We start from the raw sequence: 15,128 nt of genomic DNA on the forward strand, positions 1-15,128 counted from the left end.
TGGAAGTAAAATAGAGGGTACGGGGTAGGGAGGGTTTAGTACTTTTTTTAAGGAATACCGTAAATATTCGTGTATAATGCATTCTGTATATAATGAGGACCCCCCCCATTTTTGAGGGAAAAAGGGGAAATATTTTACCGCCGTGTATAATACGACCCCCCACCCTCCCCTCACCCGCCTGATTCGTGCTGGCGTCTCTCCGCTCGCCCACTCGCCTGCCCGCCTGGCCTCCTGAGACGCGCTTACGTATTGTCAGCTCACCCGCCCGGCCCCCTGGCCTCCTGAGTCATGCTCGCAACTCTCTGCTCGCCCGCCCCCCCGGCCTCCTGAGTCGCGCTTGCATCTCTCTGCCCGCCCGCCCGGCCTCCTGAGTCGCGCTGCCAACTACCGCTCACCCGGCCTCCTGAGTCGTGCTGCTGACTATCGCTTGCCTGTCCGCTTGCCCGGCTGGCCACCCAAGTCGCGCTGCCGACTACCACCCGCCCGCAGAAAAATTTTTTGAGGGGAAATTTTTTTTGCATTTTACACAAATATTTATGTTATATGGGACGGCACAACATCGACGGTCGAAGGGCCTGTACTATTCTATGTTCTATGTATGGAGAAGGGGATTTGCACCCCTGGTGAATGATTATATAGAGATCCCAGGGTGGGTGATACTAATGTCCCTTTGGATGCCTTCAAGCTGGTATTTCAGGCACCACTGACTTTATTTTGGTTGCAGTGAAGGTGTTGCTGCCCCCAACCATGCAGCTGGTCAGCATGTCTCACCGCTACACTGCTGTACAGCTCCACCTGCACTGGGGCAGCGAAAAGGAGCCCATGGGCTCCGAACACACCATCAGCGGGAGACATTACCCCTCAGAGGTAAGGTCACAAGCTCAACTTACTTCTCAGAGTTTAACGTCTTGAAGGTGCCACGAAATTTGTCGTTTGGCAGCAGTTGTCACAGTCCCGATATTGCCGTGGATTACCTGTACAAATAGATAAATTCGTACAAAAGGCCAGGCCTGTGGTTCGTTGTCCATTCCGGGATCCGATGGCGGAGGGGGAGAAGCTGTCCTGGTGCCGCTGGGCACTCGTCTTCAGGCTCCTGCACCTCCTTCCTGATGGTAGCAGAGTGAAAAGGGCAGTGGGGGGTCCTTGAGGATAGAGGCTGCTTTAAGACACTGCCTCTTGTAGACGTCCTCGATGGAGTGAAGGCCTGTGATGTCGCAGGCTGAGTTAACAACCCTCTTTTTTTTCCCTCTGTCCTGTGCATTGGTACCTCTGTACCAGACAGCGATGTAACCAGCCCAAATTTCTACACCCGTAGAAATAGGCATCTTCGGGGACGGGCCAAATCTCTTCAAAGTGTAGCTGCTGGCGAGCCTTCTTCTTGACTGCATCGGCTTGGAGGCCCAGGGCAGATCCTCGTGGACAGTGACACCTAGAACTTGGAAGTTTTTGACCCTTTCCACTGCTGACCCCCTCGACGAGGACTGGTTGGTGTTCTCCCGAATTTCTCCTCCTGAGGTCTGTAGTCAGCTCCTTAGTTCTGCTGTTGCCACTCTAGCTCCCTCTTGTACCCTTCCTCTTTACTGACTGTGAATCTGCCCACAACCCTGGTGGCAAATTTGGAGGTGACATTTGAAATGTGCCTGGCCACACAGTCATGGGTGTTGGGGAGCGTCTGTGTTGCTTGTCAGTGATGAGGGGACATTTTTTCCAAATCATATTGATGGTCTTCTGATGAGAAAGTCAAGGATTGAAGAGACCTGGGTTTTGGAGCTCGTTGACCAGAATTGATAGTGTTGACAGCTGAGCTGTAGTCGATGATGCTGTCAACGTGCTCACAAAAGCCCACGCTCCTCTGTATTGACCTGTGCTACTCCCCCGACCCCAAGTCGCCCGCAACCTGAGTGGGTCGCTCAGCCACTGAGCCCCTGGCGGGTCCGTCGCCATGGTCACCATCCTGCAGAGTCCTCTCCTCTGCTTCCCGTTCCCCACAGGGGGATGCTCTTCCTGTTTTTGGTGCCCCTGCAACACTTCATGTCTGCTGCTGAGCACAGGACTTGCCATCTTGGGCCCAGACCTGTGCAGAATTTTAGTTTAATGACACTGTTGGCTCCTTTAACAGGGCTGCTTAATGACTACGGACATTAGGACCCAGTGGTTGAACCGGTGCACTCACAGCAGATTATGTTGCAGGTGGATGTGGAGGCTGGTAGGGGGGTAGGCAAGAACAAGGTGAATCCTGTCCTTGTTGCCTCTGGGGTTCAGAGGGGGCCAGGGCAGATGTGCAGGAAATGGGGGACATGCAGGTGATGGCCAAGTTGATAGTGGTAGAGGGGAAGCCATGTTTTTATTGGAGGACACCTCAGATGATCTGGACTGGACGTCCTGGTCTTGTGGGGTGCATGTAGTGGAGACGAATGATTTGAGAGAAAGCAATAGACAGCAAATAATTCTTCCTCTTTAATGTGCACAGGTTCCATGACCTCACTATGTGTTCTCCTCACTTTCCACGACTCTATGCCTGTTTCCTGAGTGAACCTGAACACTGATGAGAAAGATCTCTCCCATCTCTTTTGGCCCCATACAAAGCCAACCACTGATCATGAAGGGGACCAATTTTGTCCCGTACTACCTTTTGTTCTTAATATACCTGTAGAAAAGCAACCTGTTATACATCTCTCTCTTCCTCTGACCCAGATCCCCAATATTCCTCGAAAACTAAGGTTCCCTGTATGCTAAATTTGCCTTTAATCCTGACAGGAACACACAAACACTGTGTTCTCAAAATTTCACCTTTGAAGGTCACCCACTGACATCCTTGCCCGAAAACATCTTATTCCAATCCACACATTCTAAATCTCCTCATTTCCTCAGAATTGGCCTTTCTCAAATGTATTATGTCAACCTGGAAATTGGAAGAAAATTTGAAAATACAACAATGGTATATAGAAATGAATAAATGTATCCCATTAGAAAAAATAACATATAGTTTAAGAAATAATATTGAAATATTCGAACAAGTATGGGAGCCTTACATTAAATACAATAGCGAAAACCTACCGGGAACAAACATTACCTAAGTTGATGGAAGGAGAAGAAAAGAAAAGAATGGACTCAGTAGAATTTCTGGTGTATTTTTGTTGAATGACAACATTGTCTGACTGGCTTAATGCAACCTAGATTGTATACCTAAAATGGATGAGAGGGGGGGGTGGGGGGGTGGCTTGGGAGGAGGGAGGGTGGGGGGGGAGAAAAAGTCACTGTATATGTGTGAAAAAGAAAAAGTGTATATCATGGCTAACGTGATTTATGGTGTGAAAAAAAAATTTAAAAAAAAAGAATTGGCCTTTCTCCAATTTAGAATCTCAACCTAAGGCCCAGACCTAACTTTCTCCAAAATTAACTTGATCACTGGACCCAAAATGTTCCCCTACACATACTTCTGTCACCTGTCCTGCCTCGTTCCCCAATATGAGATCCAGTAGTACACTTTCTCTAGTTGGTACCTCTATATATTGATTTAGAAAACTTTCCTGAACATATATGACAAACTCCAAACCATCCAGCCCTTTTACAGTGTGTCATTGCACAAATACAACGTGCAGGTGTAATTAAAGTCTTGCTGTGACTTCCTAATTACATAAAATGCACCAAAAATTTAAGGCTAATCAAGATGCCACAAAGAAAACTTGATATTAGGTATAAAAGTTTGGACTGATATTCCTTGTTCGAAGCATTTGCAACTGTACAAGGTCCTGGTGGAACCGTGTCTGGAGGACTGCAGGCCATTCTGACCTCCTTACTCGAGGAAGGATGTACTGGCTTTGGAGGCGGTGGAGAGGAGGGTCCCCAGGTTGATTCCAGAGATGAAGGGGTTAGTCTGAGAGAAGAAGAGATTAAATCATCTGGGATTGTGCTCACTGGAATTTAGAAGAATGAGAGGGACCTTATAGAAACATATAAAATTATGAAAGACAGAGAGAGGGTGACTAGAACCAGGGGAGATAGCCTCAAGATTCATGATGGAGATGAGGAGGAACTGCTTTTCCCAGAGGGGGATGAATCTGTGGAATTCACTGCCCATTAAGTAGTGGAAGTGACCTCAGTGAATATATTTAAGACAAGGTTGGGTAGATTTTTACATCGTCGGGGAATTAAGGGATTTGGGGAAAAGGCAGGTGGGTGGAGATGAGCCAATCATCTGATCCGCCATGATCTCATTGAATGGTGGACCATCTCGACGGGCCGGACTTCTGGCTTCTGTACCTTCTGCTAGTGAGAAGAGGTTGTGACCAGGGTGGTGGGAATGAGAGATGGAAGAGGGTCAGATCAAAGGACTGAGAAGTGGTGTTCTTGCAGAAGAAGCAGGAGTTGAGGGAACTTGAGATGGCTGTGGGACTCGAACCCAGACAGGAAGAAAATGGCGGGGCTGCAGGAGCTGGTGTTGCACACCCGTGGGTGCGAGGAGCGGAGACTCAGTGCTCGCATGGGGTTCAAACACCCGGTCAACTGCCGTCAGCTCCGCACAGGCTTTGAATGGCCCATTAAAGGAACCGACAGTAGTTTTATTTAAAATCCCATGGCCATGGGGTCGGTGTCCAAGATGGCGGCACCTCTGATTGGCAGCAGCCATGAGGGGTTGCAGGACTGGTGCAGGGCACTGGAAAATGGGGAGACCACGCTCCCTATCTGAGAAGGAGAAGCAGAGATGACCCTTGGGGTGACAGACCCAGCTCTGCGGCTGAGGGACCAATGCATGCGGTGGACTGTTGGCCACCCGGGGCAAGAAACCCATGCTGTGAGCTGCTGGTCAGGAGACTCCCGCCGGGCTGCTAGAGAGTGGCTCGAACTGGCCAGAGGGGTAGCAGGTATCGGAACCGGGATGCAAGGAGGTGCCGAGGGCGCTCGCTGAAGGGTCCCTGACTGTGTCGGAGAATCAGATCTGGAGTTCGGGTCGCCGATGATTTGGACTGGACTCTGTGTGGCTACAGGGGCTGCAGGAATGCTGGAGGGGAATCCACAGACACTCAGTGACTCTGGGCGGAACTCTCTTTTGCTTCTCTCTCTCTGACTGTAGGGGGCGCTTCAGGCAATTCCTGCCAATGGTGAATCTGTCTGCTTTACAGCAGGCAAAAAGAAATTTCATGTAATAGGACACTGTTTTTATTACATGACAATAAATTGAATCTTGACAAACAGAAGGGGAAGGGAGGGGAAATGGAGAGTGGGTTGGCAGAAATCAGAGAAGTCGGTGTCAATGCCATCTGGTAGGAGAGGGCCCCAATGGAAAATCAGGTGTTTTTCCTCTAATTTATGGGTGGTTTTGGTGGAATAGTACATGAGGACATGACGGACAGGTGAATAGGGGTCTGGTGCGCAGAATTGAAATGAGAGATCCCTGTCACTGATGTGGTCAGAGTGGGGTTGTTCAGCAAAGCAATCTCCTGGTCTGCGTCCGATGTAGAGGAGGCCAAAGCATGATGCGGTAGATGTCAGAGACACAAGTGAAGTGTTGCGACTGTGACAGAATGTTTTTGGGAGATAAATTGGGGCAGGGCTTTTTAGTGTAGGTCACATACAAACACTTTAAAACAGATCTTATTTAAAATACTGGAGCTCTGCCCATGCTAGACATTCTGGCGCCAAAAGCTTTTGCAAAAGCTTTGGAGAGTACCCAAGAGACTTCACTAATGGATTGTTGTTTACAAAAAGGCAACAGATGAAAGAGCATGTTGGAGCCGCATATTGTCTGGAGTGGAACTTGCTGTTCTAGGAGGGTCATGTGGTCAGAAAGAATAAGTGAAACAGGAAGGAACTCTGTGGTGACCTTAAAGAAAGAGGTTATCATCTGGAGAACCCTGAAAGGGCAAGTTTCGTCAGCAAGACATTGAAGTGGCTGATGGAAGTAAATCAGTTGTGGATGTCCTGGACCAACAAATCTCTCTCTGAAAACTGACAAGAACCTTCCTGAGCGGTAACTATTTACCTTTCAACCACCAAAGCCTGGTGAACTTCATAAATGTTAAATTCTGTGGACAGCATAAGAATTGCCTGCAACCAGTGAACTTGGAGGAATGAGAAGTGAGATTGGACTGTGAACCAAAGAACTTTTCTGAACTTGCACACAAATTACATACACGTACACTTAGAATTAGAAGGGGATTAAGTTAGGTTAGTTAAGTTAATAGAGATATGTTAAAGTTTGATTCTGTTTTATGTTTAAAGATAATTAAAAGCAACTTTTGTTTAAGTAACCATTTGTCTTGGTGAATATCTATTGCTGCTGGGTTTATGAGCCCTCTGGGCTCGTAACAATACACCTAGAAGGACTGTTTGCCCCCCCCCCCCCGAATGGTGATGAGGAAGGAGGTCTGAGCGCAGGTGTAGCACCTCCTGGGTCACAGGGGAAGGCAGGACAGCAGGATTGGGGTAATGTCGCCACCTGCAGGTTCCCCTCGGAGTCGCATGCTGCCCTGACCTGGGACCACGGCACGATACCTTAATTGGCTCTAAATCCTGGAGCTTCCTCCCCACCACCACATTGGGGAGGGGGGAGGGGGAGGGAGTTACCCTCACCAGGACTGCAGGGGTTCAACGAGGGGTGGGGGTTTCCAGGAAGTTAGAATGCTGTGGCCTTACAAATGACACCCAGATCCCAAAACAAATGCTCAGTAGTGCTGTAAAAATTTTTTCCCAGGGCCAGTGATGGACGTGTGAGGAGATTTAAATTAAAATTTTAAATTTAGACATAAAGCTCGGTAAGAGGCCATTTGGCCCACAAACCCATGCCACTCAATTTATACAATTGACCTACAACCCTCAGTACGTTTTGAATGGTGGGAGGAAATCAGAGCCCCCCAGGGGAAAACCCCCGCAGACACAGGAAGAATGTATGAACTCCTTATGGACAGCGCGGGATTCGAACCCCGGTCCCAATCACTGGCGCTGCAACAGCATTGCACCACCGTGCCGCCCTTGTTATTAATGTGCTGGGAACCGTGGCAACACATCTGCCAAGGTGATATTTCTGCTGATTTTAAATTATTTAGCTCTGAACGTTAAAAATTAACTATTTGTTATGTTGCTGGGAATTTATCTATTTATAATGTCCTGGGAAGGAATTCACGGAATGTATTTCGGAGGGTGGGCAGTTCAGTATTATTTAAAACTGGGGTGTACAGAAATGTCTTCTGTTAGGGGGTGGGGAACCTGTGGAATGCTCCTTCCACTGAGGGCGGTGGAAGCCGGATATTTGGACTTTTTTAAAAACAATACTTTACAAGTCAATTTCGCCAATTAACCCATCAAATCCGTACATTTTTGGAGAGTGGGATGAGACAGGAACAGCTGAGGAAAACCCTCACAGGTCACAGTACAAACTTCTTACAGCTAGCAGTCGATTTTGTGACAGAGAATATAGAAATGTTTTTGGTAGATAAATTGGGAAAGGTTTGTTAGAGTAGGTCACATACAAACACTTTAAAACAGATCTTATTTAAAATACTGAGACTTCACTAATGGATTGTTGTTTACAAAAAGGCAACAGATGAAAGAGCTTGTTGGAGCTGCATATTGTCTGGAGGGGAACTTGCTGTTCTAAGAGGGTCATGTGGTTTTGCAAGCAGAGAGAGTCAATCGGGCTTTCTCTCAGAGAGAGAGAGAGAGAGACACACACACACAGATCAGTTCTACAGTGTTACGGTCGGTAACAGCAGCTGGGACTGAAACAGGAAAAGCTTGTGGAAAGTCGTTTTGTAAGACGGCCTGGTCAAGGCCCTTTTGGTTCATGCAAGAGGAGAGGACTGGCTGTCTAATGTTTCACTTGGAATAAACGAAACAGAAAGGAACTCTGTGGTGATCTTAAAAAGAGGTTATTATCTGGAGACCCTGAAGGGGCAAGTTTCGTCAGCAAGACACTGGTTGATTAAAAAGGAATCAGTTGTGGATGTCCTGGAACAACAAATCTCTCTATGAAACTCTCTATGAAAGCCAACAAGAACCTTTCAAGCACCAAAACCTGGTGAACTTTATAGATGCTTAATTCTGTGCACAGTATAAGAATTGCCTGTGACCAGTGAACTTGGAGGAATGAGAAGTGAGATTGGACTGTGAACCAATAAACTGTTCTGAACTTACACACACATTACACACATGTGCACTTAGAATTAGAAGGAGGTTAAGTTAGGTTAGTTAAGTTAAAGTGTGATTAGTTAAAGATAATTAGAAGCAACTTTTGTTTAAGTGACCATTTGTCTTGGTGCTGCTGGGTTTTGGGGTCCTCTGGGCTCGTAACATTTTATAGGGGCTTGACCAAGATTTGAACCCATGTCCTCTCGCACCCCAAGCGAGAAATCAACCCAGATCACGGTCATCGTGATACACTAACTGCTATGTTAACTGTGCCACCCTAATGAGTGGGCAAGGTATCTCTTGCATTCCAATTTCTGTTGATAAGGACCATGTGTTCTCCATAAGGGTGTACAGGTGCAGACTGTATGGTGTGTGCCTACCTGGCTGTCCAGTGCAAAGAAAAAAATGTCTCTCTTAGCAAACAGAAAATTCCCAGATTGTGGAAAATCATGAATTATTCAAGATTTTCTTTATTCTCATGTAATAAAAAGTGTCATTTTTCATAAAATTACTTCTGCTGTAAGGTGGCCATCAGCAAAATTGCAGAGTGCCCCTTACAGTCAGAGAAGGAGAAGCAAAAGAGAGCCTCCCCCACCGAGTCACCAAATGTCCATAGATTCACCCCCAGTGCTTCCACAGCAACCCCCTCCCCCCAGTCTCGCAGTCCAATTCATCGGCCACTGAGCTCCAGATCCAAACCCTCCGACCCAATCAGGACCCCTTCAGCACCCTCTCTGATACCTGGTACCCCTCCACCCCCTTCAGCCAGTTTCCAGCGGTCACAGAATGACTTTTCCAATTTGGCCAGGAGGCAACGGAGTGGATTTGGGCCATTTGGCCCATTGAGACCGTCCCACCATTCCATCATGGTCAACTTTTCAGCTATGATTTTCAGCCCCCTTCTGCTGCCATCTCCTCTAACCCTTGATCCCCTATCGACCCCCTCCCACCCCATCTCGAATATACCCAATGGCCTGGCCTTCAAAGTTGGCCGTGGCAACGGATTCCACAGATTCACCAGGCCCTGTGTAAAGAAATTACTCCTCGTCTCTCTCTTCTAATTCCATATGCTCTGCTCCATCTAGATGCATATTGTCCACTACAACTCTGAGAAATATGAGAACATTTCCGTAGCGCAGGACAAAGTAGATGGGCTGGCCGTGCTTGGAATTCTGATCCAGGTATTTCTGTTTCGGGTGTCCTCCGTTGCCATTGGGGTATTGGAGGCAGGGTTTTCATCTAACGTCTCTTCTCTGCTCTAGATTGGCCCATTCAATCCTGCTTACAACTGCATCTTTCAGCATTTGAAAGTCATCCAGTATAAAGGTAAGGAGGACTCGGCTAGAAAGGAGTCTCCCAAATCGGTCTCGGTTCCCTGTCACGGTAATGACTGGCACTGGGGTCCTGAGCATGGATGATACTGGGAGGCGGGGGGAGGGGGGGTGGGTCTTGATGATGAAGATAGCTGGGGGACAAAGAGGGGACTGGGAGTGAGCCCGTGGGCAGGCAGGCAGGGAGGGGTACTTTGCCTGATAGTGGTGACCAACCAGCTCAGAGAGCAGCAGTCATATCATGGAGGGACGCCAGTGAGGAGTATGGGAAAAGGAGGAGTTTCCAAAACTGATCTCAAAACAAATGAATTACAACACGTTTTGTATTCTTGAGGCTGAGCTGAGTGTCAGGGTTTCTGAAGAAGCCAATGACATTCTATCCCTCTCCCCTCACTTGCCCTTCTCTCTTCCCCCTCTCCTTTTCTTCCCTCTCTCCTCACCTTGTCTCTCTTCCTCACCCTCATCCCCCTCTCTTTCCCTTTTTCCTCCTCATTCCATTCTCTCCTACCATCTCCCTCCCTTTTTTTCCTCATCTCTCTTCCCCCTTTCTCCTCCTTCCTCTCCCCTCTTTCCCCCAATTTTCATCCTCTTCTCTTTCCCTTCCCCCTCCCCCACTCTCTCGCCTCTTTCCATCTCCACCTCACTCCCTCTTGTCCCCCTCTCTCCTTCTCTTTCCTTCCCATCTCTCCATTCTCCTTCTTCCCTCTCCATCTTTCCCCCCCCTCTCTCTCTCTTATTCCCCCCAGCAGATACTCCCACTTCCTTTCTCCACTGACCATTTGACTCTGGAGGGGCCATCTCTTGGGTCAGGTGTAAATTTTTAAAATTTAAAGGAAATTTAGACATATAGAACAGTAATGGGCCCACGAGTCCGTGCTGCCCCATTTACACCCAGTTAGCCTACACCCCTGGGGCGTTTTGAACGGTGGGACAAAACCAGAGCCCCCAGAGAAAATCCATGCCAACATGGAGAGAACGTACAGACAGCGCGGGATTTGAACCCCGGTCCCGAGTGCTGGCGCTGTAAAGGCGTTGTGCCGACAGCGACAGCAACTGTACCGCCCTTCTGAAGCCTCTCTGCCCCTTCACTTTTTGTCTGTCTTTTCATGTTCTGTCTCTTCCCTCTCCTCCTCCTCTCCCCCCCCTTTCTCCCCCCCGTCAGAGAGGACAAGGTTGACAACCACCAGTCCTACACCATGATTGCAGGCTGTGAACTCTTGCTGTGTACATTTCATGCCTGGGGCCAGCGGTTCCTGAGAGGCCTTTGTGAAACTTTTCCAGGTGAAAGGATCTTGATTCCTGGTTTTAATATCAATGACCTTCTCCCACATCGATTGAACGAATACTTCAGCTACCATGGATCCTTGACAACGCCGCCCTGCTACCCCAGTGTACAGTGGACCGTGTTCAGAGAACCTGTGCAGATTTCCAGTGAACAGGTAACAGCCTCAGGACTGGGCTTCTTCCTCTTACACGTTCTCTCGACGAGAGCATGAAAGGTTGCTTCCACAGGGTCCTCTCACCCCTCCCCCCCACCCCCTCCATCATGCAGTAAGGAAACAGGCAACTTTCCCATGCTGACCAAATTGCAGTTTTTCCCATCCTGTCCACATTTGGCCCCTATCCCTGAAAACCAGTGCTTCTCAACCGTTTGGTTTCCCCGCTCGTGTACCACCTTAAGTAGATGCTCTGTGATTAGTAATGGATTACTTAAGGTGGTATGTGAGTGGAAAAAGGTTGAGATCCACTGGTCTAACTCATCCTATCCATGTATCCGTTCAATTTATTTTCTTGGGCATTGCAATAGTACCTGCCTCAACCCCCTCGTCTGGGGGCCCGTTCCATGCACCCACCACCCTCTGTGTGGAAAAAAAAAGTTACTTCTTTGTTTCCTGTTACAGTAAAACCCCTGGTCTCCAGAACGGGGATTGTAGATGCCGGATAAGCAAGTTGTCTGGTTGCTTGAGACTCACTCTTACAAGGCCTAACTGATACACCAGCATTAACAATGAACAGTCAGCACAAAATGCTTCTCCTTCTCGGGGGAAGGGGAGGGGGGTGTTCTACTACTCTGGTGCCCTGCCTCCCCCCCCCCCCACCCCGAGCCCACACCCCTTGATGTCTGTGTGGCAAAGCTCCCCCATTCTAAAGAGAGTTTAAACCTGTATTGGGGACATCTCCGCTCCCTGCTTCTCCCTGGAACACACTAGGGCCATGGATGGAGACGGAATCAGCCTCTTCTGCAGAAATTGAGGTGGAGTTCTCTCCCCCCACCCCCACCTCCACACTTCTCAGTCCACACTGCCCTCTCACAGTAAGTGGAGTTGGGGAATCCCACTGACCGCAGCACTCGCTCCACGGCACACAGCTCCTTGTTGAAGAATGACTGTGTTCCTTCATCGCTGGGTCGAAATCCTGGACCTCCCTCCCCTACAGCACTTTTGCCACACCGGCGGCCGCACCTCGAGGTGGAAGCTCCTCGCCACTTCTGCGGGGATGGGCCGCGATCGCCAGCCTTGTGGTGAAACTTACCAGGGCCCACATACAAAAGTAAATTGCCCTGTGACATTGGTCACCCAGTTCCCCAGCCAAGCTTTCACTGGGGGGTTGTGAGGACACATTCCCCAAAGAAACCCTGAAACCAGTGTGGTGCAGAAACAGATAGTTCGGCCCATCTAGTCTGTGCTAGGCTATAATTTTGCCCGGTCCCATTCACCTGCACTCAGACCATACTTCTCCCATCCACTTCCCTATTTCAAATTTTTCTTAAATGTCAAAATTGAGCCCTCTGGCCATCAGCTGGCATCTCGTTCCCTCTCATCAACATGTCCATTACACTCGACCCAGACTCCTTGAAATGGCACCCACTTTCCAGTCCAAAGGCAAACACACCAAAGTGCTGGAGGAACCCGGCCGGTCTGTTCAGCATCTATATCGCCGACGTTTTGGGCCTGAGCCCTTCTTCAAGGGAAACAAAAAAGAGGAGTCACGTGATGGAGTAGTGGCCGGACGATGAACTCCAGCCCTCTCCAGAAAAGTCAGAAAAAAACAAAGCAAAACACAAAGGCACAAAAATAAAAATCAAAGTAAAGTGAATATAAAGGTGGAAAGAAGATGGCGACGAAAAAAGAAAAGTCGAAACCAACGGTAAGAAGAGAGGAAGAGAAGACAACGGAAGATGAAGGAAAAGGCCTTAGCTGTTCGAAGAGGCCCGTGGTGGAGAGAGAAACCCGCTCCCTCAGGTCGGTAGAAAGTGGACTACAAAAATGGCTCGCTGAGCCGAGTAAAAGTGCGCAACCGCGCATGAAAAAAAACACACCGACGGGAGGGGTGACCAGCTGGGGAGTCGATCTCCACAGCCGGCAATGATAGCTGCAGAACACCTGCAGCAAGAGGAGAACATAGAAGACAACGAAAACAAGAAAGAAGAGAAGAAAAGGGCAACAAAGAAACAACAGATGGCCAACCCAGAGGAAGAAGAAGAGGAAGAGTACAGTGAATTAGAAGAAGGGAAAAGCAAGGTAAAGGATGTACTTTCTCTTATTAAAGAATACATGGAGTCATTTAAAGAATGGCAAGCGCAGGAATTTGATGATTTAAGTAGAAGAATAAACAATACAGAAGAGAAAATGAATAAAATAGATATGACCTTATCAGAAATGGGAAAAAGAATGGACAAGGTGCAAGAGCGGGAAGCAGCAGTAGAAATGGAGGTACAGGACTTAAAAAAGAAATTAGAGGAATCTAATAAAAAAGTTATAGAGACACACGAACTGTTAGCTCAGAAAATAGATATAATGGAAAATTATAACAGAAGAAATAACATAAAGATAGTGGGCCTTAAGGAAGATGAAGAAGGCAAGAATATGAGAGAGTTTATAAAAGATTGGATCCCTAGGATCCTAGGATGTCCAGAACTACAGCAAGAAATGGAAATAGAAAGGGCACATAGAGCATTGGCCTTTAAACCACAATCACAACAAAAGCCAAGATCTGTTTTAGTAAAATTCCTAAGATATACTACAAGAGAAAAGGTACTGGAGAAAACAATGGAAAAAGTAAGAGAGGACAATAAGCCACTGGAGTACAAAGGGCAAAAAATCTTCATTTATCCAGATATAAGTTTTGAACTCCTGAAGAAGAGAAAGGAGTTCAATACAGCAAAGGCGATTTTATGGAGAAAGGGTATAAATTTATACTAAAGCATCCAGCGGTATTGAAAATATTTATTCCAGGACAACAAAACAGACTATTCTCGGATCCAGAGGAAGCACGAAAATTTGCAGAACAATTACAAAATAGACTGAGAGATGAAGACGTGTAACGAGAGTACAAAAGACTGCGAACTAAAAAGACATAAGTTTTGAACTCCTGAAGAGGAGGAAGGAGTTCAAAACATCGAAAACGATCTTATGGAAAAAAACTATTCTCGGATCCAGAGGAAGCAAGGAAATTTGCAGAACAACTACAAAACAAACAGAGATGAAGACATGTAATAAGAGTAAAAATGACCACGATTTATATGTATGTGGGTAAAGAGGTATATGTGTGTATATGTATAATGTGCATACATGAATGTATCCGTATTTAGAGGAAAATATAGATAGTATAGACAAGAATTAATAAGGGAAGGAAAAGGAATAGAGGGAATAAGGAGGGAATTAAAAGAGTGACCTTTGTCACATATGAAAAGTGAAATCTTTTCTGGGGGGTGCTGGGTGGGGGGGTGTTACGGTCACTGCAAAATCAGCTGACGCTTGCGAGTGAATTCGCAAACCCAAATGGAGAGGGGAGATGTGGTTGTCTGACAAGGGATAAAGGACAACTCAGGAGGGGAAGGGGGGATTGGGGCTAAAGAAGTTTTAAATAGGAGAATAAGGAAAATGTTTGATGTTTTAGGAATGTTGTCTTATAAAGGATTCAAAACAAGAAAACAGAAATGGATAAGAAGGAAAGGTAATGATGGAGAAACGGAAAGGGAAGATAAACAAAGTATAAAATGGCTACGTTGAACTATATGACTTTAAATATTAATGGAATACATAACCAAATTAAAAGGAAGAAACTGCTAAATTTACTGAAAAAAGAAAAAATTGATATAGCATTTGTGCAATAAACACATTTAACTGAATTGGAGCATAAGAAATTAAAGAGAGATTGGGTAGGACACGTAACAGCAGCATCGTATAATTCAAAAGCAAGAGGAGTAGCTATATTAATTAGTAAAAATGTGCCATTTAAAATAGAAGAGGAAATAATAGATCCAGCAGGGAGATATGTAATGATAAAATGTCAGATATATTCGGAGTTTTGGAATCTACTCAATGTATATTCACCTAACGAAGAAGATCAAAAGTTTATGCAAGATATCTTTTTGAAGATAGCAGATACGCAAGGGAACATATTAATAGGAGGTGATTTCAACCTGAATTTGGATTCAAATATGGACAAAACTGGGAAAAAAATTAACTAAAAGAACAAAGTAACCAAATTTATAATTAAATCGATGGAAGAAATGCAACTTTTGGATATATGGAGGAAACAACACCCAAAGGAAAAGGAATATTCATATTACTCGGCTAGACATAAAACATACTCAAGAATAGACCTATTTTTGTTATCAGCTCGTATGCAAGATAGAGTAAAAAAAAACAGAATATAAAGCTAGAA

The 15,128-nt window shown here is 46.5% G+C and overlaps 1 protein-coding gene across 1 annotated transcript in view; it reads left to right on the plus strand.

Annotated features, from left to right (window-relative positions):
• Positions 1 to 15,128, plus strand: part of ca12 (carbonic anhydrase XII) — a 54,857-nt gene that overhangs the window by 20,123 nt on the left and 19,606 nt on the right. Inside the window, exons 3-6 of the mRNA XM_069902911.1 lie at positions 725 to 867; positions 9,213 to 9,308; positions 9,390 to 9,453; positions 10,740 to 10,897. Coding sequence (XP_069759012.1) covers positions 725 to 867; positions 9,213 to 9,308; positions 9,390 to 9,453; positions 10,740 to 10,897 — 461 coding nt within the window. The remainder of the gene's footprint in view (positions 1 to 724; positions 868 to 9,212; positions 9,309 to 9,389; positions 9,454 to 10,739; positions 10,898 to 15,128) is intronic.

Source organism: Narcine bancroftii, chromosome 11 (assembly GCF_036971445.1).
Source record: "Narcine bancroftii isolate sNarBan1 chromosome 11, sNarBan1.hap1, whole genome shotgun sequence".
In the NCBI taxonomy this organism is placed as follows: Eukaryota; Metazoa; Chordata; class Chondrichthyes; order Torpediniformes; family Narcinidae; genus Narcine; species Narcine bancroftii.